Here is a 22,049-nt window from a genome sequence, read left to right as displayed (position 1 = left end):
ATGTGTTACAGAAGTTACAGAGTAGAATGGCTTTTAGGATTTTCTTGGCTATAATCTTTATGGAAGCAGTTTGCCAGGCCTTTCTTCCTTGGTACCATGTACTGGGTGGTCTCGAACCATCAACCTTTAGGCTAGTAGTTGAGCGTAAACTGTTTGCACCACCCCAAAACCAAAAACCAAACCTGCTGCCGTAGAACTGCCCCATACGGTTTCCAAGGAGTGCCTGGTGGATTTGAACTGCTGCTGACCTATTGGTTAGTAGCCGTAGCTCTTAACCACTATGATACCAGGGTTTCCAACCCAGGGACCTGTATATTTAGACCAATACCTCAGTTTTTAAGCATTTGATGATATAAAACTCCCAAGTTATAATCAGTTTCATACTTGGTACAAATTATGTCTTTACTGTGTTGCTTTCTAACTTAAAAACTGTACATTTCAAAAATAATAAATTTATGACAATCGCTTAGGAAGAATAAAATAGTAAGTAGGTTTTAATATAATGTTAAATAGTAATACAATGGTGAAAAAGAAATTGCAGCTGAAAAAAATACTGAACTGAGACTTCTCTTTCTCCTTCTAGCATCCAAACATTTTTTCCTGTTTTGTTCATTCACCCATTCTGTCAGCCAATCATTCATGCCTCAAACATTTAGTTCCTATCACGTGCCAGGCCCTGTACTAGGTTTTAGTAATAAATGATGACCAGCAAGCAATCCCTAGCATCCAGGAGCTCATAGTTATAGGAAGAAAAGCATGTAAACAAATTATTTTGGAGATAGCATCTTTACATCCAAACAGAGGACCACAGACAACACCCAACACAGAGTAAGTAGTTAATATAAAGGTGTATCAAGAAATCTGGGTTCCACTCCCCTCTCTGCCTCCAACCAAACAGACAACCTCAGTCAAACTGCAGACATCTACATTCATTAACACTAAGTGGAAATGCTTGCTTTGTTCATTCAGCAAGCTTTACTTGAGCAGCTATAGTGTGTCAGGCTGTGCTATATACTGAAACTATATAGTGAATAAAGGAAGGTGCTATGTTAAGAACTTCTTAATCTCATGGAGGAGGCGGACACATAAAGTATCATTAATATGTGATAAAGAAAAATACCTAGAATAAAATGAGTGCATAACTGAGGGAGAAATTAATTCAGCCTGCGTGATCAGAGAAGCCTGCAGAGAGGAGTTGATAGGTCAGCTCTGCCTTGAAGGATGACGGTCCTCATCTGGGGGACAAATACCAGTGGGCTCATTCTCAAAGGAGAGCCCAGCTTGAGCAAGACCACCAGGTATGAAAGAGCATGTTGCTTACGCACCATTATTCCTCCCCTTCCAGAAGGCATGAAGAAGGACCAGATTATTTTTTATGGTTTCTTCTAAGATTATCTCAGTTGCCATGAGTCAGTTTTGACTCATGGCAACCCCATATGTTTCAGAGTAGAATTAGGCTCCATAGGGTTTTCAATGGTTGTGATCTTTTGGAAGTAGATCACCAGACCTTTCTTCCACAGCACCTCCAGGTGGATATGAATCTTCAACTTTTTGATTAGTAGCCAATGGCTTAACCATTTGCACCACCCAGGAGCTCCGGGACTTAGAATACCAATAATTCCATGCTATCACCATCTGAATGTTTATATGAAATAATCTGTGGCCATTAGGAAGCAGTTGGTAGATGTTTCCTTATGTTCTATGAATTAAAAGCCTTTCAACTCTTCAGTGTCTTTTATTCTCATTGTTCGAAGAGGAAAGAAAAAAAACTCAATGCAGACAATTCCGAATCCAATATTTAGATTGTCTTTTGAGGAATTGGAAAAAAATGAAAATCTCTAGCTACTCCCTGCCAGTAAGAGCTCATATCTGGCTAGAAGAAGCAGTAATATCCTAGTGTAATGCAATATTGTTGATAGGTTTATACTTTCAATTTTTTATTAAACATTTTACCACAGAAGAATAATTTTTGGTAAAATTCCTTTTTTCATACTCTGTACTTCATATGATTTGCTTGTCTAATTAAAATCTACCTCCTGATTGTACTAAGTTCACAGTATTTTAATGTTTTTTTCATTTCTATATTAAGAACAAAGAGAAGAGCTAAAGTACAGGGAGAAATAGTATGAACAGTGCTTACAGTGTTGATTATTTAAACCTGTGGAGAAATTTCTTGGCACCTCATCATTTCCCAGCCTAAGTAATCTTAGCTGGAAATCACAGAGACAGTACAATATTATAGGTCAGTTCGGAGCTTTATAGTTTGAATTTGTATTGCCTGCTTCACTAAAAAACAACTGCCTGGAGGGAGGGAGCAGGCTGACTCATTAGGGGGAGAGTAAAAGGGAGTATGTAGTAAGGTGTATACAGGCTTATGTGTGACAGACTGACTTGATTTGCAAACTTTCACGTAAAGCACAGTAAAAATTATTTTTAAAAAAAACAACCACACAGAACAGTATCTGGTGTAGAGTAGGTTTCCAACAATTGTTTGCTGAATATGTTTTAAATGAAATAAGTCATTGGTCGCAGTCTTCAGGGTGGCCACTCCCCAGATAGCAAAGGGACTGGAACCAGCAGCATCATGTGTATCAGCACACCAGTGTGGTAGAATGTTTATGAAACAGTTGCAGAAACTTCGTTTATAGGCAGTATCCGTTTCAGCTGCACCTCTTATTCCTGTGTGGATTTGCTACTTTCTGAAGATTATTCTACCTGTTAGAGTAGGTGCTTTTCTTCATAAAACTGTGTAAAAGATTAGGAAAAATAAGTTTTAGGATCAGGCCACACACACACAAAAAGAAAAACCCTAAATCCATTGCTGTTGAGTCGATTCCAAATTATAGCAACCATACAGATCAGATAGGACAGGGTAGAACTGCCCCCATAGAGTTTCCAAGGAGCCGCTGGTGGATTCAAACCACTGACCTTTTGGTCAACAGTGGAGATCTTAATCACTGTGCCAGCAGGGCTCCTTTAGGATCAGAGGAAAAGAAATTATTTTTCTAAGTTGTTTTCCTTATTTCTGGCTTTCTTGTTAGCACAACAATCAGCAACTAATACTAATGATTCTAGTATGCGTTTTCTTGACAAATCAGCAATCCAAAGTAAGGATAGCACTAGCCGTGCAAGAAAGGGTGAATTTTTTTGCATTTCAACCAAGATTAATAAGAGTATTTTGGGCTTTTTCACAAAGGGATTTGAGATTTCTGTTGTATAATGGGTAGGTACACACACACACACAAAAAAGAAAATATATAGGAATTGAGATTGGAAGTTTTTTCATCTGTGATGGTTGTTCTCTGAAAGAAATTGAATTTTACTTAGGTAGCATTAATAAAAAATACATAGCTACATACAATTGGAAAAGACCAAGGAAATAATTAAGAAGGGGAAACTAGTTTTAACTCCTGTTTGTGGAAAGGAAGGAGCCCTAGTGGTACAATGGCTAACCGCTGAGCTGCTAACCAGAGGGTTGGCAGTTCAAACCCACCAGGCGCTCCATGGGAGAAAGATGGGGCAGTCTGCTTCTGAAAAGATGTACAGCCTTGGAAACCCTGTGGGGCAGTTCTACTCTGTCCTATAGGGTCGCTATTAGTTGGAATTCGACTCAACAGCGATGGGTTTGGTTTGGTTTTACGTGGAAAGGATTTTCTAGTTAATAACATAATGCCTGAGACCAGAAATGAGAGCTCCATGTGGCTTTTTTTTTTCATTTATATTCTTTCCAGTAATGAAACAGAATCTGTTCCCCTACATCTATTTCATTAGAATTTTTGAAGCACCTGTCACCAATCATCGTCAGTTTATACATATTTCAAGTTTTTCTGATGAACAAATGTAATAACACAGGGTCCATATGTCCACATGCCTGGGAGGGGAAATTCCACGTGGTTTTTAAGTTACCTGTCTGGACTTCTTTTCCCGTTTACTGTATGGAATATGTCACCTTCTGTCAATCTAATTACTTCTCTAAGAAGCGGCTGTTCTCAGCTCACTGTGTGACAATTGCTGCCTTGTGAAAACATCCCAGAAGCCTCTGCAGTCAATTGATGTATCCCGAAAGTGTCACTCTCACCCGGAAAGCTGACTTCAGTATACAGGCTTACTGAAGATTTGCAGAGTTCTCTAAGTGAAGAGTGTCTTTGGATATGAAGCAAGAGAAGCTGGTGGTTTCAGTAGACCTCTTGCTGTATCTTGACATACAGGATAAATCTTCTCAAAACAGAGTCAGTCCGCTGAGAGACACTTTATACATATATATCCAGGACTCTAGCCTCTGCAAAAGAATAATGATTTAAGTGTCAACATTACCTGACCAGTGAAACTTGTAAAAGATCAGAAGAGCTTTTGGAGGCCAGCAGCAGAGGTTTTGATTTTGCTAGAAAAAGCCTGAAGGAATAATGCTTATTTATTCATTTAGTAATCCCTTTAGTTTATATCGAATGTTCATTACTGTGATAAAGACAGACTTGGCTAATCTAACAGTAATCCCTTTGTCATCATTAAACAGCTGTAGATTTTTAATATAATAAAGATAGAACAGTTCTTAGAGCTCCACATTCACACTGCAGTATTCAAGTTTGTGCCATCACTTCCATTTTCAGAGCTTTATAATTCTGCCATAATCATTTGTTCTTGGCAGGAACGTATTATAGAAGCTCTCAGCTGAAGATAATATTTTTGAACATTTTTTTTCAATGTTCTGATTATGTGGTTAAGAGAATTTGGAACCCAATATTAATTTGCTCTTGGGTTTCGTGTCTGTGTATCTCAAAATGCTCTTTCTTTAAATAATACAGTTTAACTTAAAGTAAGACAAGAGCGTATCATTAACTGGCAGGGATATTTCATTACTTAATGGTGATATTCTTTACGGGATAGAGTAGTCAAATACAAGAAGAGTTTATTAGAAGAAAATGAGCCACTGTTGTTTTTTCCCTCGTCTTCGCCATTTCCTTTGTGATTTCATGCCACCTCCTTTGTGTGCTTAATAGTTGATATAATTCTTCAGGTACAAAGTGAGCTGTTGATCTAATTGATTTCTTAATCCGTAACTTCTAAGTGTTTTATTGACTAATAGCCATTTCCACTCGAACTAAAATTTGACATCTAAGAAGTATTGATATTTTAGCCATATTTTCATACTCAAAATTTTCCCAAAGCCTAATTTCTAAAAAATTCTACCTAATTTATTTCATGGTTCAATCTGCTAAGCCAGTTATTGGCAAGTTGAGTCTGACTTATGAGACCGCATGTGTGTCAAAGTAGAACTGGGCTCCATAGGGTTTTCAATGGCTGATTTTTCAGAAGTAGATCACCAGGCCTTCTTCTGAGCCATCTCTGGGTGGACTCAAATCGCCAACCTTTCAGTTAGCAGCCAAGCATGCTAACTGTTTGAACCACCCAAGGACTCCTCAGTCTACTACTGTGGTTGAATATAAGCGAGAGGGATCTAGTCCACAGTCTCCGCTCCCCGACTTCACAGATGTGACAGCTTGGACAAGGGAAAGGCAGGCCCCGTATTGCTCCCAGGGGGAGGAGAAAACATGTTGCCTGATGCTTGTCTATGCTGAAACTGGGCGTAAGGTTTCCCTAAAATCTTCATAGGAGACCTATGAGAGATAATGAGTTAATATTTGCAGGGATCTTTCAGTAAAGTGTAATTGATGTTTGAATTTTTATAAGCCAAACACAACATCTACCCCCAAAAGCTTTGTAAGAATATTTAGCACACATGCATGTGCCAGATGGATGGTAATGACAGTTGATAGGCCTCTCCTAACCCTTGCGTTCGGTTGTCAAAAATCTGTACATCAAAACAACTATAATTTTTACAATGAGATTTATTGGATAAAAGATTTGAGTTCACATTAAAAAAAATCTGTCTAGATAAGACTATAAATTAATATTATATATAAGACTTTAAAGGTTTATATAAGAATGTTTTAGCATGCTTTATGGAAATATAGAGAAGTACATTTTGAAAACTATCAGATAATGTTTTCTTGTTTGTACATATTCTTCCTTACGTAATTCTTATTAAAAAAAAAATTATAGTGTATGATGCAAGACACTCAGAAATCATTCTTAAAAGCTCAAGGACATGCAGAGATCAAAGCAAAAACACATCATAATACAAGTAGTTATCATCCAGAAGAATGCTTCTGTGGTTGAGATAATACTAACAAAGGACTTAAAAACATAGGAAATTAAGTTAGCCAGTAAAATTATTATTATTATACTATATTGTGACATCTTTTATAGCATTATTGTAGGAACCCTCTAGAAGTACTTTGGTTGAAACTGATGCCTCTAGATCCATGATAGGGGGACAGGTGGCCCCACCAATTACAAATTCCCCAAGATTGTAAATGTATATTTTATCATCTTGTGTCAAAATATTCATTTTAATATTCAAACATTTTACCACATAATAAGCTGTAACCATATGTTTATTTGTTATATTATACCGCTATAACATTAATAAATATTTACAGAGCTGCAGTGCATCATAGATGTATTAGAAATGGTAGCTCTCTTAGTTTGATTTTAAGTGAAAATCATCAGTGCCTCAGAAACTAATTTTAAATGATGTTACATTTGTTACACGTTAATAAGAGCCAAGGAGCTTAAATTTTTAAGAATGACACCCCCTTTTTAACCCATGTTGTTTTATTTATTTTCCCCAATTGCATGAGTTAAAGATGGGGTGTTATCTCAGCTTTGAATCCCTTAGCTTGATGTCACAGCTTTTGCTGTATTTGTACGTGAATTCTGTCTTTAATAAAGATGAGCTCTGCAGAACTTTCCATTAATGAGAGGCACTTTGGGTCACATCTCTTTATACAGCAATTTGGGGGAGTACCAGGAAAATTCAGAAATGTTGCTAGTCTATTAATAATTAACATGGCAAGCTACATGATTAATAAGTTTTATAATCTGTAAAACTTAACATTTTCTCCATAAATCAGATTGTGTACAATTAAATTGACAACCATTAGTTTCAAAAAAGAGAAAGTAAAACTCAGGATTCCTGACTCATACTTTTTCTAGCTGTTACAGCGTTACATTAGTATTTACCCTTCTGTGACAGCTGAGACTAGACCAGACCTGCATTCAGGAGAGAGGAGGTTCAAGATAAGGTACTGACTTTTCACTTTCATGTGTCTGGAGACAGTCTCTGGGTGATTCCTGCTCAGCTGAAACCAGGAGGAACTTTTGCTAGTTGGGTCGTTACTGACTTGGTTACCTATTTTCAGTGTTCTTTGGCTTCCTTACTCAGCTCATGATAATGAAGCCCTAAGCTCAGCTGTTTTGACTTTTCTTTCAGCCTGTGTTTAGGCAGGTATCTTCTCAGTATGATAAATTTCAGTACGGATTTTCACAAAGCATAGAACTCTAACCAGACTAAACAAAAGTAATTCTCCCAATGGGTGCAATACCTGAACACCCTTCATCAGCGTTGGGTGCATGTTAGCGAGGCCCTCTTATGTCCCTTTGCTGTGAAGGCCACATCAGAATGGGGTCGCAGGCCACCTTCGTGCCAACCATTGTGTTCAGTTCAAATCAGGGATCTGTTTTCAGTGTTTCTGCTTTTGTCACGATCACAGATTCTAAATTCATTGTGAAATGCCCTGACTTCTAATTTTTCTGTGGGAAGAGTGTTGCAGTTTGCCTCCTTCATTGTGTTCTGCTGCAATTGTCTCTCCCCAGATCTCAGAAGCACATAGGAACTCCCTATCACGAAACTGCCGCCCTCAGACCCTCTTTGTTCATTGACTTAATTTAGTTGCAAGATGAATATTTCTCTTAATATTTAATTATTTAATTTATTTAATGAGCGTGCAATTGAAATGACTCATGGTTTCTCTCTGTGCTTTCTTTAATATAGCAATGTAATAACCACCTGAAGTGCTGGACAGCTTGAACTTCTGTAACACCCCTGAATGTTTCTTGCAGCCTTTGTCTAGGTTTGAACTTTCCAAATTATGTATTTCAGACGTTGAGAAAGAAGGGCCTTAATGGCTGTGACAGTCCAGACCCTGATGCAGACGATTCAGTAGGTCACAGCCCTGAGTCTGAGGACAAGTACAGGAAAATTAACGAAGATATTGATCTAATGATCAGCAGGCAAAGATTGTGTGTAAGTACTCAGCACACCCTTCGTTTTTTTTACTCTTGATATTTCTCTGAACCTGGCAGGCATTGAACAAGAAGGAAAACAAAGGCTGTGAAAGCCCCGATCCCGACTCCTCTTATGCACTCACCCCACGCACTGAAGAAAAATACAAAAAAATTAATGAAGAATTTGATAATATGATCAAGAGTCATAAAATTCCTGTAAGTACCGAAGGTAGATGGCTGGTCTGCTGATAACTGCTGCAGTAACATACCTTAACCCTTTCAGTGATGGCTTTCTCTAAGAAGCATTGGAAAGTCAAACAGATAAAAGAGCCATCTCACCCTACAGGCAGTTCATTTGAAAAGCAATCCCAGGGGATGCTTAAATTATGTCATCTAAAAGAGTTGCCATCATGAAGTGCATTCCGAGGTCGAAAATTCACAGGAGGAAGAGGAAGAGAGTTTGTGACACACCCTGAATTTGCACAATCTTTTAAATGCAAAGCCCATACAAATGAAAGCACTAGAATCTCCTTCTGAATAGGTTTAAAGATGCCCTGTTACACGTATATATATTGTCCTGAGACCAGACGCACGAGTGGAACTGAAATCGTCTCATATAAGCTGAGAGTCATCCCCTAAATAAAAACTCAGTTCTGAATAAACCTCAGCCCTTTCCCTGTCCATGCAATCCCGCAACAGCACTGAAGGGTTAAAGCTAACGCTCGCTGCAGGGAGACAGACTGCATGAAAACCTAATGGTAAGATTTCAACATGTTTGTGTGCTGGGGTGATTGTAAAGCTTTATCAGAATATTCGCTTTGCCTACACCAACATTTTCCATGCTTTAACATTTGGCTCAATTTTGTCTTAACCAAGTCAAAAAAATTTTTTTCTAACAATCGGTCATATGCCTTGCCAGATATTTAAGAGAAATAACTCTGCATGTATTATTTTGTTTGCCCACCTCAATAGAGAAAAAAACTATATGCCCTTTGTTATATTCTATCACCAACCAAGAGATGTTAATGTTGTGACCTAAAGTGATGAAACTCAAGACGTACATGTTTTCTGAATAACTAATATTAGTGTCTGAAGCCTCGTTGTATATAAGCTCCTTAAGAGGTAATTAATTCCTTCCGCAAAAAGGAATGTTTTTGTAAGGTAGGAAAACAACGTGAGCCTGATATTTAGAGAGACTGTGCAGTGAAAATGTGCTTTCCAATGACAAGTGCAGCTATTTGGGGACAAAAGCTCTAAGTCAGTCCACAACTGAACTCACAAGATAAATTGATGTTTTATACTTAGTAGGTACACAATCAACCTGTATCAAATTAAACTGAACACTTTAAAACTTATTTTTAAAAAATATATGCATAATTCAACTTTCTATCTTCATAAATACATGTCCGCTTCTTTTGTTAAGTGAAATCATGCCAGAAATAGAGCTTTTGTTGAATCAGAATTATTAATACACTGTATCTTGAGGAAAGGCTCTTGTCATTAGGTTCCGTTGAGTGGTTCCGACTCATAGGGACCCTGTGTACAACAGGACAAAACACTGCCCAGTCCTGCGCCATCCTCACAGTCATTACTGTGTTAGAGCCCATTGTTGCAACTCACTGTGTCAGCCCATCTCATCAAGGGTCTTCCTGTTTTTTGTTGACCCTCTACTTTACCAAGCATGATGTCCTTCTCCAGGGACTGGTCCCTCCTGATAATATGTCCAAAGTATGTGAGACATAGTCTCAACATCCTCACTTCTAACAACATTCTGGCTGTGCTTCTTCCAAGACAGATTTATTTGTTTTTCTGGCAGTCCATGGTATATTCAGTATTCTTCACCAACACCGCAATTCAAAGGCATCAATTCTTCTTCAGTCTTTCTTATTCATTGTTCAGCTGTTGCATGCATATGAGGCGATTGAAAATACCATGGCTTGGGTCAGACACACCTTAGCCGCCAAAGTAACTTCTTTGCTTTTTTTTTTTTAACACTTTAAAGAAGTCTTTTGCATCAGATTTGTCCAATGCAGTATGTCCTTTGATTTCTTGACTGCTGCTTCCATGGGCATTGATTATTGATCCAAGTAAAATGAAATTCTTGACGACCTCAATATTTTCTGTCTATCATGATGTTGCTTATTGGTCTAGTTGTGAGGATTTTTGTTTCCTTTATGTGGAGGTGTAATCCATACCAAAGGTTGTAGTATTTGATCTTCATCAGTAAGTGCATCAAGTCCTCTTCCCTTTGAGCAAACAAGACTGTGTCATCTGCATATTGCAGATTGTTAATGAGTCTTTCTCCAATCCTGATACTGCATTCTTCTTCATGTAATCCGGCTTCAGCATATTATTTGTTTAGCATACAGATTGAATAAGTATGGTGAAAGGATACAACATACACCCTTCCTGACTTTAAACCATGAGGGAAAACTAAGTGCTGTGAATTCTTAAAGGTTTCATCAGACCGAGTACTATGTACAGCACATTGACCATGAGCACTTGATCAAATGTAATATTTCCTATCATATGCACAATGCATACTTGTTATCCCCAAAATTCTTAAATGGTAAAATATCCATTGGGATTTTATTTTGCCCAAAAGAAGGAAAAAAGTAGCACCTCTGAGCTTATTTTTAGTTCCGATAACCTGAGTTTCTCTTGCTATGTAATACACTGGTTCGGATCAACTTTACACAGAGGTCTGTGAACTTGGGATTTTAAGGTGAAAGCCCTTAAATGTCTCAGGTAGGAGGAATCCCCCCTCTCCCCCGCCCGCACGTCAGCAAAAGGGCAAATACATACAATACTGCTGATCACTCTCGGATGGAAGCCACGCCAAATGTAGGTGGAGCTTTCACCCCCAGATTTCTGGGGGAATGCCCATATTTGCACATTAGATCATTATCCCCTATGCTTTCCGGAAAAGAGGTGTGATGCATACCTGGATTCCCTCACACTATTTTACCCTGTCATGTAAAGAGTTCAAAATAAAGAAACATGATTTCTTAAGAGGTACAGCGGTGTGTGGTAGAAGATGAAAACCACATTAGAGTGCACAAGCCGAGCTGGGAGAAGGAGCCACACAGCTCCTTCCTGCACCCTCAGAGTCTTCATCTCGTCAGTAAGTGCTTCGGCCTCCACGATGAAAAGCCCAGTTTTTGCACATTGCTTTCAGTTGCTGGAAGTAAATTTTGTTGAAAGTTTCCACAGCTGCTAAAACATTTACAGCAGGGCAAGGACACTCTGCCCTTTGTGTGGAAGAGAGTGTCTCCACCTCTTTAAAAACATTACAAGATTATTTTTCTGTTTCAGAGACCCAGTTTAGAGAGTTTCCTTTTTAAAATAGAAAATTTAATATTGCAGTCACCTGTTGGTGTAATATAATTTATGCCCATATTCCTCAATTACATGAAATAATTCATGGATGATGTGGAATCTTGTCGACCAGCATTTCCTCATGTGGGGTTTGCCATGCATGGTTCACATTGGGCTGCACAGCAAGAAAAAGCAGCTCCGTTTGAGGAACCAGGAATTAGGAAATAGGCTGAAGGAAGGAGCAGCAAATGCAAGACTGATTGAGAGTGAGCAGGGAGGGAGGAAGTGGAAAGGAACAGTGTATATGTTCTTCAAAGTAACAAGACTGTGAGGAGAGAAATAATGCTGTAACTAGAATAGAGGGAGGCATTCAGATGAAAAGCTCTTGAGATTATTTGTGCAGAGGAAGAAGGCTTGAAGAAAGGAAAACTTTGAAAATGTATATACAATGGGGATGAAATGAAGAAGGTGCCTCAAGGACCAAGAAAGAGGAGAGAGGGATGGAATGTAAACAGGAGGGAGTTGCAGATGGGCCCAAGAGCAATTAAGGTGCTAAGTAGATAGAGCGAAGTTGAGTGGGGGACCACCCAGAACAAAGAGACAAACAAATGCTTTGCAGTCAAGTCAGTTCCAACTCATGGCGACCCAATATATTATACAGAATAGAACCGCTCGTCAGGGTTTTCTTGGCTGTAATCTTTACAGAAGCGGTTTGCCAGGCCCTTCTTCCACAGAGCCGCTGGGTAGGTTGGAACCACTAAACTTTGGGTTAGTAGCCAGTCACAAATTGCTTGCACCACTTGGGTTGAGGACCAACTAGTGGCCCCTATTTTTTATATTTAATTTAGCGTCTACAGGACAGAAGGTATCAGGTGCTTGAAAGAGGTCTTGAGAATGATGAAGGTTTGGAAGTTGGGAGGAATTAGAGATGGAGGGGGAAGGAGCAAGTATAGGCCAGAGAGTTGTAGGCAGCCTTGAGGACATTTGGATATCAGAAATTGGTAGTTGTCAGAAATACGTGATTGCTTTCCCTGCTAGTGCTCACCAGCCTGGCAGTGGTCGCTCAGACGTTAAGGGTGTCATTAGTGGTGAAGAAATGGATTCAGATCAGTCATTCACGTTAAATGAAAGAAGGCTCATTAACTACAAATATTTTATTAAAAATATTTTATTGGACTTTTTATTGGACTTTTCCTTGTGGTAAGTTTGGGAAAATAGTGGGTAAGAGTTTGGGTAAGAGTTCAGATACCTTTCTAACCACGATGACTCCTAGCCATGATGACTCACGTCAGTAACCATGATTTCTTTGTTCAGGGACAGAAATTACCAGCTTTTTAGCTATCATACCTGTATCTCTTTAAAGCCAGGGCCAGCTTCATGGGCCTGAGGCCCGTGCAGTTGCACAGGGCCCTGCTCTCAGTGGGCCAACACTTAGTTCAGTGCTCTCTTCTCACCATCTTGGAATTCTTAATAATTGTTAACACAGGGCCCCACATTTTCATTTTGCACTGGGCCTTGCAAATTATGTAGTTAGTCCTGCCTACAGCGTTTTATTTAATCACCTCAAATTCCTTCTTCCTTCCTCTCTTGAGTGTTCCAAAGATTTGGAGCCTGGCTCTAAGACCTTTGCAAGTGTGGAATTTTTTACTACTTCTTGGCTTTCGGTTTTTTAGGAAACAAAATTAATTTAGATACTTTCACAATTCCTAATTTTGAAAAGGCAAGAAGAAAATGAATAACACAAATTTCTTGTTAACATTTATACGTTATTGTAGTCTGTTAAGGAGCCCTGGTGATGCAGTAGTTAAGCACTCAGCTGCTAACCGAAAAGGCGGCAGTTCAAACCCACCAGCGGCTCTGGGGGAGAAGGACCTGGTGATCTGCTTCCATAAAGATTACAGCCAAGAAAAACCTAAGGGGCAGTTCTCCTCTGTCACATGGGGTTGCTATGAGTCAGAATTGAGTTAGTGGCCCCCAACAACAACAATTTAGCCCCTTTGCATTCACAAAAATGTTTAGAGCCATTTGGTCTCTTCATGGCTGCAACCACTTCATTTCTCACCTAAGGAAATCAAGGTCCAAGGAAATGAGATGACCTGCCCGGTTAAGTGGCAGTTTATTACACAGCCTGGACTGTGACTGGGGTTTCTAATATAAAAGGTGACGTTCTTTCTGATTTGCTGAGATATCTTCTCAGTGTGATCATTTTTTAAACTTACAACTTGCTTTCAAAAGTATTATGGCTAGTTTATGATACTGATAAGAAAATAAAGAGGTAAAAAGAATGCAAAGAATATTAGCATATTTTATGAATTCTAAATTTTTAATGTATACTCTTGATAACAGAATTATATCTGACTGCTGTTTAGCCAGTCACAGATGAGTTTTGTAACAATCGTCACCAAATTACTTACAGTCCAGAACACTGGAAACGAAATAATTTGGGGGGGCGACAGTCTGAGGAAGAGAGGAGAAGTAGAGAGACTTTCACTGAACTGGTTGTTAGAATGGTTAAGAATTCATTACATGATTATTAATCATTCTTTTTATTTTGGTTGTGCATGTATTCACTCAAGGGAAAAAAATGAGTTTTGCTCCCTAATGAGATACAGTCAACATTCTATAGAATATTCAGGGGATAAGTAGTTTTATAGGGGATTGCGCTAAGCAAGGAGCACGGTGGGCAAATCCCACCTTCACTGCTAACTGCATGGTAAAGATCAGCGTGAATCCAGTTCTCAACTGGAAATGGATCCAGTCCCCACCTTCCTACTTCTCCATCCTCCTTGTAAGCCACTCCAAGAAGCCCTGTCTTATTCCCAGCCACCAGGGTCTAGGTCACTAGGGCACCATTTACAAGTCCAGGGGTCCACATGACTCTCTCTACCTTAGACCAGCCAATGCTCTCTCTCTTTCATCCCTAGCCACCATAGATGAGGTCTTTGGGCATTGGCCGTAAGTTCAGAAATCCACATGATTCTCTCCACTTCAGAACAGCTGGCCTCTTCTCTGAACCTGGTCACCCCAAGCTAGGTCACCAGACACAAATTAAAAGGACCCAGTCCTTCAGACTGCCAAATAGGCAGACGCCAGGCCCTCCCTGGCTCTCACTGCCCTTGTGGGTTCCTTAATTGCCTGAATGACTCACAGAATTCAAAAAGAGTATCTATACTTACAGCATAGTCGGCTTGACAGCACTGGGTTTTTCTGGGATACTTACAGCGGAGCCCTAGTGCTACAATTGTCAAGAACTCAGCTGCTAATCAAAAGGTCAGCAGTTCGAATCCACCAGCTGCTCTTTAGAAACCCTTTGAGGCAGTTCTACTCTGTCCTATAGGGTTGCTATGGGTTGGAATCTACTCGGTGGCAGTGGGTTTGGTTTTGAGCGGTATACATATATATAGCTACTGATTTATTATAACCAGAAAGGATACAAACACAGAGGCACAGAGAAAAAAGTACGGGTGTGGTCCCAACCGGGCTTCCCTGTCCCATACATGGATGTCTTTCTCCAATCAGGAAGGCCAAGGACATCTGTGTTCAAAACCTTTTATTGCCTTTATTCCATAGTCATAATTGGAGCCTTGTTGTGTAGACAAGATCTACTCAATCATAGATAATGCATGATTAATTGAATCATGTCCCCCCCCACCCCCTGCATTCTTCCTGAGGTTAGCTGTCCAGGTATGGTCTGTGTAACCCCCACTTATTTGCACAAATTTGTAAGTGTTGCCTGACTCTTTTAGATACAAAGACACCTTGATTACTTGGGAAATTTCAGGAGCTATCTTTCAGGAAAGGAACCCTGGTGGAGCAGTGGTTAAGAGCTCCGCAGCTAATGAGATGGTTGACGGTTCAAACCCACCAGCTGCTCCAGGGGAGAAAGGTGTGGCAGTCTGCTTCCATAAAGATTTACAGCCTTGGAAATGCTATGAGGCAGTTCTACTCTGTCCTGTAGGGTCGCTATCAGTAGGTTTGGATCTTTCAGGAACCAAAGAAAAGGGCCAAATCGAGTTTTTTTCTCACAAGGATCCTTAGGTACCCCGAAATAGTTAAACATTTAAACAAATCAGACATTTGTAAATATCTTTAAAAAACCAACTCTGAGTAAATATGGAAGAAGGGAATCTTTAGGCTTTTTTTTTTTTTCCTAAATTGAAGTCATACCCTGGCAGTTAGTGAGCATAGACTCCACTCCAGCATGGACGATTATCCACCTTCCATGAGAACCCATTCAGTTCATTGTGTGGTTTACAAATAGTAAACTTGTAAGGAGATAGTTACTCCTCTGTAGAGTACCATGGAGTCCTGGTAGGGCGGTGGTTAGGAGTTGGACTGCTAACCAAAAAAGTCAGCAGTTTGAATCTACCAGCTGCTCCTTGGAAACTCTATGGGGCAGTTCTACTCTGTCCTGTAGGGTCGATATGAGTCGAAATGGACTTGGCGGCAATGGGTTTGGTTTTTTGGTAGAGTGCCACAGAGTACCACTATTCTGGATCTAGAGAGTGGCTGTATGGCTCAAGGCCCTAGCAGGAAACAGATGGCATACTCAAAAGAATAACAGAAGAGAGTTTATTAAAAAGGACTGTTTATGAATGGACAGAGTTGAAGGAAGCCCAAATGAGTAATGAAGTATGTCAGTGCTTGAAACCAAGAAGCCTTTACCACCCTAGGCCTGAAGGAACAAGGGGAAGGAGAAATTACCAGAACATATCAAGGTGTATGTCTGTAGGTAGGAGAGAGCAACTCAGAAAGAGCCATGGTCTTCACTAGGGGAATCCAGACTCTGCCAATCTGTGCCCAGCAGGAAGATTAGGTTGTTATTATAAAATAATAATCTGATATCTCTCTTCTCCCATCCTCTGAACTTCTGCTGGTGCCTCCATTGGCCAAGCTGAAGCCAGAGGGCAAGGGGAGCCTGGTTGATGCGGTCTGGAGGGGTCAGCCTCCTGAGCGCAGAGTGGAGAGGAGTGAGAGTGCATCTGGAGAGGCAAATGGAGAACACCTAGCGTAGTTACTTTACTTTGTTTTCTTAGGTGTTAGGGTAATTCCTATCTGGCCTTCTAACAAAAGAATAAAATATTGTATTCACTCTTTAGATACTTATTCTACAGTTTACACTAATATTTTTTATTGTTCAGAAAGGCTCTAGAAATTTGCTGGTATAATCTTTTATATTTTACACAGAACATATGATATATTCCTTGTATTTTATCAACATTTATGTTTCATTATACCACTGTTTCTATCCAGAAATTATCTTTTGTTCCCGTTTACATCAGGTAAAGCCTAATAAAGAATGACTGTATTAACGTATTACCTGAACTTCTTTAATTCCCCTCTAAAACGATGAAAAATCAAAAACATATGAAAGAAAAGAAATATGAAACATCTGCTCTTGGCAGTATTGACATGTCCAAATCATGGAAGAAAAGAAAAACAGAGAATAAGGGAGCATAACTCATAGCGTAATCGTCACCAGCATAAACAGAATTATTGCAAAGTGTTGTATATGATGCAGGCCAGCCAACCCTTCAGTAACAGGAGGTCCATGTTAGGGCTAGGGAGAGAGAATACTAAAACAGACGTCTTTGGGCCACATGTACGTATGTGTTTAAATTTGTATAATGACCTGAGAACCCCCAAGGGAATGCTCTATGTAAACCCCATTTCTAGTATATTTATCATACATTCATATTAAGAATGCTGCATGCTCTGACTCTATGAGTCCTCTGGAAGTATTCAACCAATATTTTCATTTTTAATGTTAAAAAAAATGGGGGTAGGGAGTTACAACTATGATCAGTTAGTACAAGCAGAAAATAAACATGATCTTGCTTAAATTGTCAAAATAAAATTGAAAAAATTCAGTAATGGGGACCTGAATTACTTTCATTAGACATCTTCAGTTCACTAAATGTTTGCCAACTCTCATTTTGAGAGAAAATTCTCGTCATTTGTTAGGGCAGTATATCCCAAAATGTGAAAAGTAACATATATTATGAGCTATCATTTTAAAATGTGAATTATTGAATGATACATGCTCTGTTGAATCTGGTATCTTAAAATGTCTGTTATCTTTAGAGTTACTTTTAAAGACAGACTTTAAAAAGTAGTAATTAAGGTATATGTGCTATTCACATGCCTGGAAATGATTTTATATCATTAAACTTCTGCATAAATATGCTTCAATAAGCAATTAAAACCAAAGGCTCCAGTTTGCATTTTAATCCTCCTTTTTCTCTGTGAAGTCATCACAATCGTGCACCTTTGATCTTGCAGTCATTTCTGGCATCAGATTCAGGTTATCACAAATGAACAATTATTACTTAATAGAATGGAATTCAAAGACAATGGAGTCTAATGAAACAGGGCTTAGTCTTAAACAAAATTGAAACATTTTCTAATAGTTGCAAAGAAAGTGTTCTAAGCATATTAAAGAAATCAATTTACAACATCTTGAGAGTTTTCTTTATGGTCTTCCAGACACCAAGTGGTTTTGAATTTGGAATTTTTCTTGAAAAAGTAAAAGCTGTCCATACTTGACGGTTTCTGTTATTATCCTTTTGTTTCACCCGTGTTTCTTCCTGCTTCACAGGCTGTTCCACCTCCCAACTTTGAGATGCCAGTCTCCATCCCAGTGTCCAGCCACAACAGTTTGGTATACAGCAACCCCGTCAGCTCACTGGGAAACCCCAACCTTTTGCCACTGGCCCACCCTTCTCTGCAGAGGAATAGTATGTCTCCTGGTGTAACACATCGACCTCCGAGTGCGGGTAACACAGGTATGTCCTCATAAGGAGCTCATGTTAAATCGTTAGAAGGAGCCAAGACTGTTCTATCAATGAAATGTCAACTTTTCCAGTCTTCCATTCACGTTTCTCCATTGCTTACCATCTACCCACTGCTAGGTCTTGTACATGATAAAGCCTAATCCCTTTAGCATATTTTTCTAAATCTTTCATAATCTGCAATTTATCTTTTCAGCCTGTCTTTCACCAGTCCCTCACGTGGCTGCATTTAAACCACTTACTTTCTCAAGCTGCATGCTAAATATGCTGGCTCCATGCTTGGTTTATGCTCCTCCCCTGCCTGGAACATCATACCACCGCTCCTGGGAAGCCTCCCTCTGTATTCTTGGTTCTTAACATTGATAGCATTTATCCCACTTAGTTATTATTTTGGTCAGCTTTTAATTTATTTACATGCTAACTTATCCCAGAAAGGATTTAAGGCACAAAGGCACGCCAGTAGCATAATGTGTAAGTGTGAGATTTAAAAAAATTGAGTCACAAGTGAAGTAAAGAGCACCTGATAAACGCATGGACACCTGCCACAAATTTGGCTCTACACTTCGAGGAGATCCTTACTGTTATATAATTCAGCAGTGTCCCAGAGAAAGTAAATCATTGTTCCAGAGAAATTTGATTATTATAAAGTACTCAAATGAAGTGAAAACATATAATGGTGTACTTTATAGAACATGTCTATTTCCACTACTGCATTTTAAAGATCCTTGAAGAGAAGAAGAGTGTCCCGTTGATTTGCCAGGCTTGCCATAGGAACTAAGTAAATGTTGATGGAATATCACTAAATTATTCCATCATATATCCAAAAGAAGCATCAAAAATAATTGTATTTCTAAATCTTATATAGCAAACCATTATGTATTTACATTGTATTTTTAAGAAATCACTTCATAGAAAGTTTTTAATATTTCTTAGGCACATAGCTATATTAAGAGTGTTTATTCATAGATGAATTTTTCCTTTAGAATGCTTAAATATCTGCCTTTATGTAGAAAATACAGTCCAAATCAGCCAAATAAATAAATCTTGATAAATCTTGAATCTAGTCGATGCACATAAAGGAGTTTGTTGCGCCATTCCCTCTCTGATTTTGAATATTTTTGAAATTTTCATAATTTTCAATAGCCATATGTATTTGTTTCAAATAATACTTAGATTCAGTTGAATTTCACATTTGATGAATTCATGCTTATTTAATTTTTTAAGCTTGATGTTTTATTTTCAAAATATTCTTTGGAAATAAACATTTTCTTAAAATGTAGTGAACATTTCAAAAATCAACAAATAATTAGAGAGTATCAATTAAAAGCAAGTAGAAATTAACCTAGATGATAGTCTCACTGTTATTCTTTGTGCTAAACTTTATTCCTTCAAAACTAAAAATAACTATTATAGTCAATATCTTATTAGAACATTCTGACATTCGTGGTTAAACATTGCCAAATTTTAAATGTGCTTCTTTAAGTTAGCGGTAAATAAGCATATGTTTATAAATTTGTGGCCAGTGAAAACTTGTTTTATCTTGTCAGTTGGTAAAATTCAGGTAGTAAGTAGTACTTGAATTCATTGTTGTTAGATTCATGAAATGGCGAAACACCAGGATAAAGAGCATTACACAGAATTAATTGTGTAAAGCATATCTACAAAGAACACAAACTGTTATCTAAGCGTATGGTAGACTTTTTTTTTTGTTTGTTTGTTTGTTTTTACTGACTATAAAATACCTTCTTAGGAAAAACTAAACTTCAAGATAATAAAAATGCAGAGACCTTTCAAAGACTATTTTTTAAATGTAATCTTTCTTAAAAGAAAAAATCTTGCTAGATGTCAGTGATTGAATGTATTTTTAATGTTTGAGCACAGCATGCCACAATAAAACAAATGTCAGCTGTTACGTCTGACTTAGGCAGTACTTTACAGTTTTGTGACTCTTGGGAAAGGACAAAATACTAAGGTTGCTAAAGGCAAAGTGTTTTGTTTAGTGGGTCTTTAGCCTGTCTCCTTTTGATCTTTCTCTTTAATCCATAGGTGGTCTGATGGGTGGAGACCTCACATCCGGTGCGGGCACCAGTGCAGGTAAGCAGAGACTTGACTACTGCAGTACCATAGTTCAGGGTTCTTCTACCAGGTGATTGGCAGGAAGTAAGTCTTTTGAACAAAATAAAGTTGAGAGGTCTGTGAGAAGCATGGAAAAATGGCCCCGAGAATTTCTAAAGCACTTTTCTGAAGTACGAATGCCTAACTAGAACTTAGAAGAAGACTATTTATTGACTAGAACCTTCCTTAATAAAACTTCAACTAGTTAACATAATCAGAGAATTGAGGGTTCCGATCAAATAAATCCTGCGTACCAGCCCTGGACATAACAATACCTTTAGCAAGCCATACCATTTGTGTTCCCTGTTCATCATTTCACATTACATGTGAGTCACTTTCCACCCAAAGAAAGTGCATATTTCTTGTGCATGTTTCTAAAAGAGAGTACATGAAGGAGAGAGTGAAATACTTATAACCATTCAATAATACTGCTAATAAAGTACAGCCATATTTGGTATTAAGATGAGCTCTTAGAGAGTGTAAATGTAATGTACCCATATTAAAGCCCCTTAAATATATTTCATTTCTTAAGAACTCCTTACACTATGGCCAGTTGTCTCATAGTCACACTTCTTCAGGGGTTCATATCAATTAATAATATTTCAATTTTTGAGATATTCATGTCATTTTTAATGCAGAGGCAAGACAACACAATATTTTTCAATGCCAACTGCAGTTTACTATTGGCATAAGAAGTAACCATGGTAATTTTTGCAGCTGGAACATGCTATACATTTCAAATAGTAGAAGGCAAGCATGAATGACAGAAGGCTATATTTGAAATGTCAAAAAAAAAATTCAAGTGCATTGAAATATCCATGGACAGCCTGATTAAAATATTTTTCCAGGGTCAAATATAATAGCTTGCTGATTATAAGAAAGAAGGTGAAGAAAATTGGCTTACAAAAACATTTTGTAAATATATCCATTTGGGGATGATGTTTCTCACTTCTGATTTAGGCTTCTCACTAATTCAGTGAATAACAAAGAAAAATATTAGAATTACACAATGAATTAACAAACAGAATGAATGGCACTAACCCTGTATTATCTATCTTTGGAAAATTCAGAACACAGCAAATTAAGTAGGATTAAATTAATAAGTAAACTTAATACCTTATTTTGCTGGACTCTAAAATCAAATGCTCATTTCTTCTCCCTCAAAAAATACTTTGTGGTTAGTTGCCCCAAAATTACTAATCGAACCAGGTCAAAGCCAGAACAGTGTTTCTTGGATTCAAGTCCCTGCCAAATACATGGTTAGAGAGAATTGTGAGGACTAAGAATTAGATTGTCACAAAGAACAAAACATAATATAAGAAAATGATTTCAATTTTTTGGTATTTTATCCAGTATCTCACTGCACCAGTTGGTTTGCTGTTGTGGGAACAGGCAATAGTGGTGGTGAAAGTTATTAGAAGTAGTAAAAAAAAAAAAAGTTATTAGAAGTAGTGAAAAACATGTGGGGGTGAAATGGATTGCTCAACATTGATGGAAGTGGCCTCTTGTTACTGCTTAAGAGCTATAATACTTTAGAATCCTATATTGAAAATAAACATTTGGTTGTTCAATTATGCTATTATTGTCAATTCCCTGACAGGCCACTAAGTTTAATGGCCCTCCAGGGACAGAGAAGACAGTCTTGTAAGCATAAAAGTTGGCCACATATAGGATATAGCATCATAGAGCTAAAAATAT

The 22,049-nt window shown here is 38.2% G+C and overlaps 1 protein-coding gene across 13 annotated transcripts in view; it reads left to right on the top strand.

Moving 5' to 3' along the window:
- MEF2C (myocyte enhancer factor 2C) overlaps positions 1-22,049 on the top strand; it is a 155,267-nt gene that overhangs the window by 106,975 nt on the left and 26,243 nt on the right. For 8 of the 13 annotated variants that reach the window (XM_023545613.2, XM_023545620.2, XM_023545612.2 and 5 more), the window contains 3 exons: positions 8,003-8,146; positions 18,044-18,230; positions 20,283-20,330. In XM_023545613.2, the coding sequence (XP_023401381.1) occupies positions 8,003-8,146; positions 18,044-18,230; positions 20,283-20,330 (379 nt within the window). Of the gene's footprint in view, positions 1-8,002; positions 8,147-8,205; positions 8,344-18,043; positions 18,231-20,282; positions 20,331-22,049 lie in introns of all 13 variants that reach the window. The other 5 variants (XM_023545621.2, XM_023545618.2, XM_023545622.2 and 2 more) reach the window with 3 other exon arrangements.

The sequence above is a fragment of the Loxodonta africana genome, chromosome 2, assembly GCF_030014295.1.
Source record: "Loxodonta africana isolate mLoxAfr1 chromosome 2, mLoxAfr1.hap2, whole genome shotgun sequence".
Classification (NCBI taxonomy): Eukaryota; Metazoa; Chordata; class Mammalia; order Proboscidea; family Elephantidae; genus Loxodonta; species Loxodonta africana.
The sequence above is the reverse complement of the archived record's forward strand: the minus strand, read 5'-3'. Positions and strand labels throughout refer to the sequence as shown.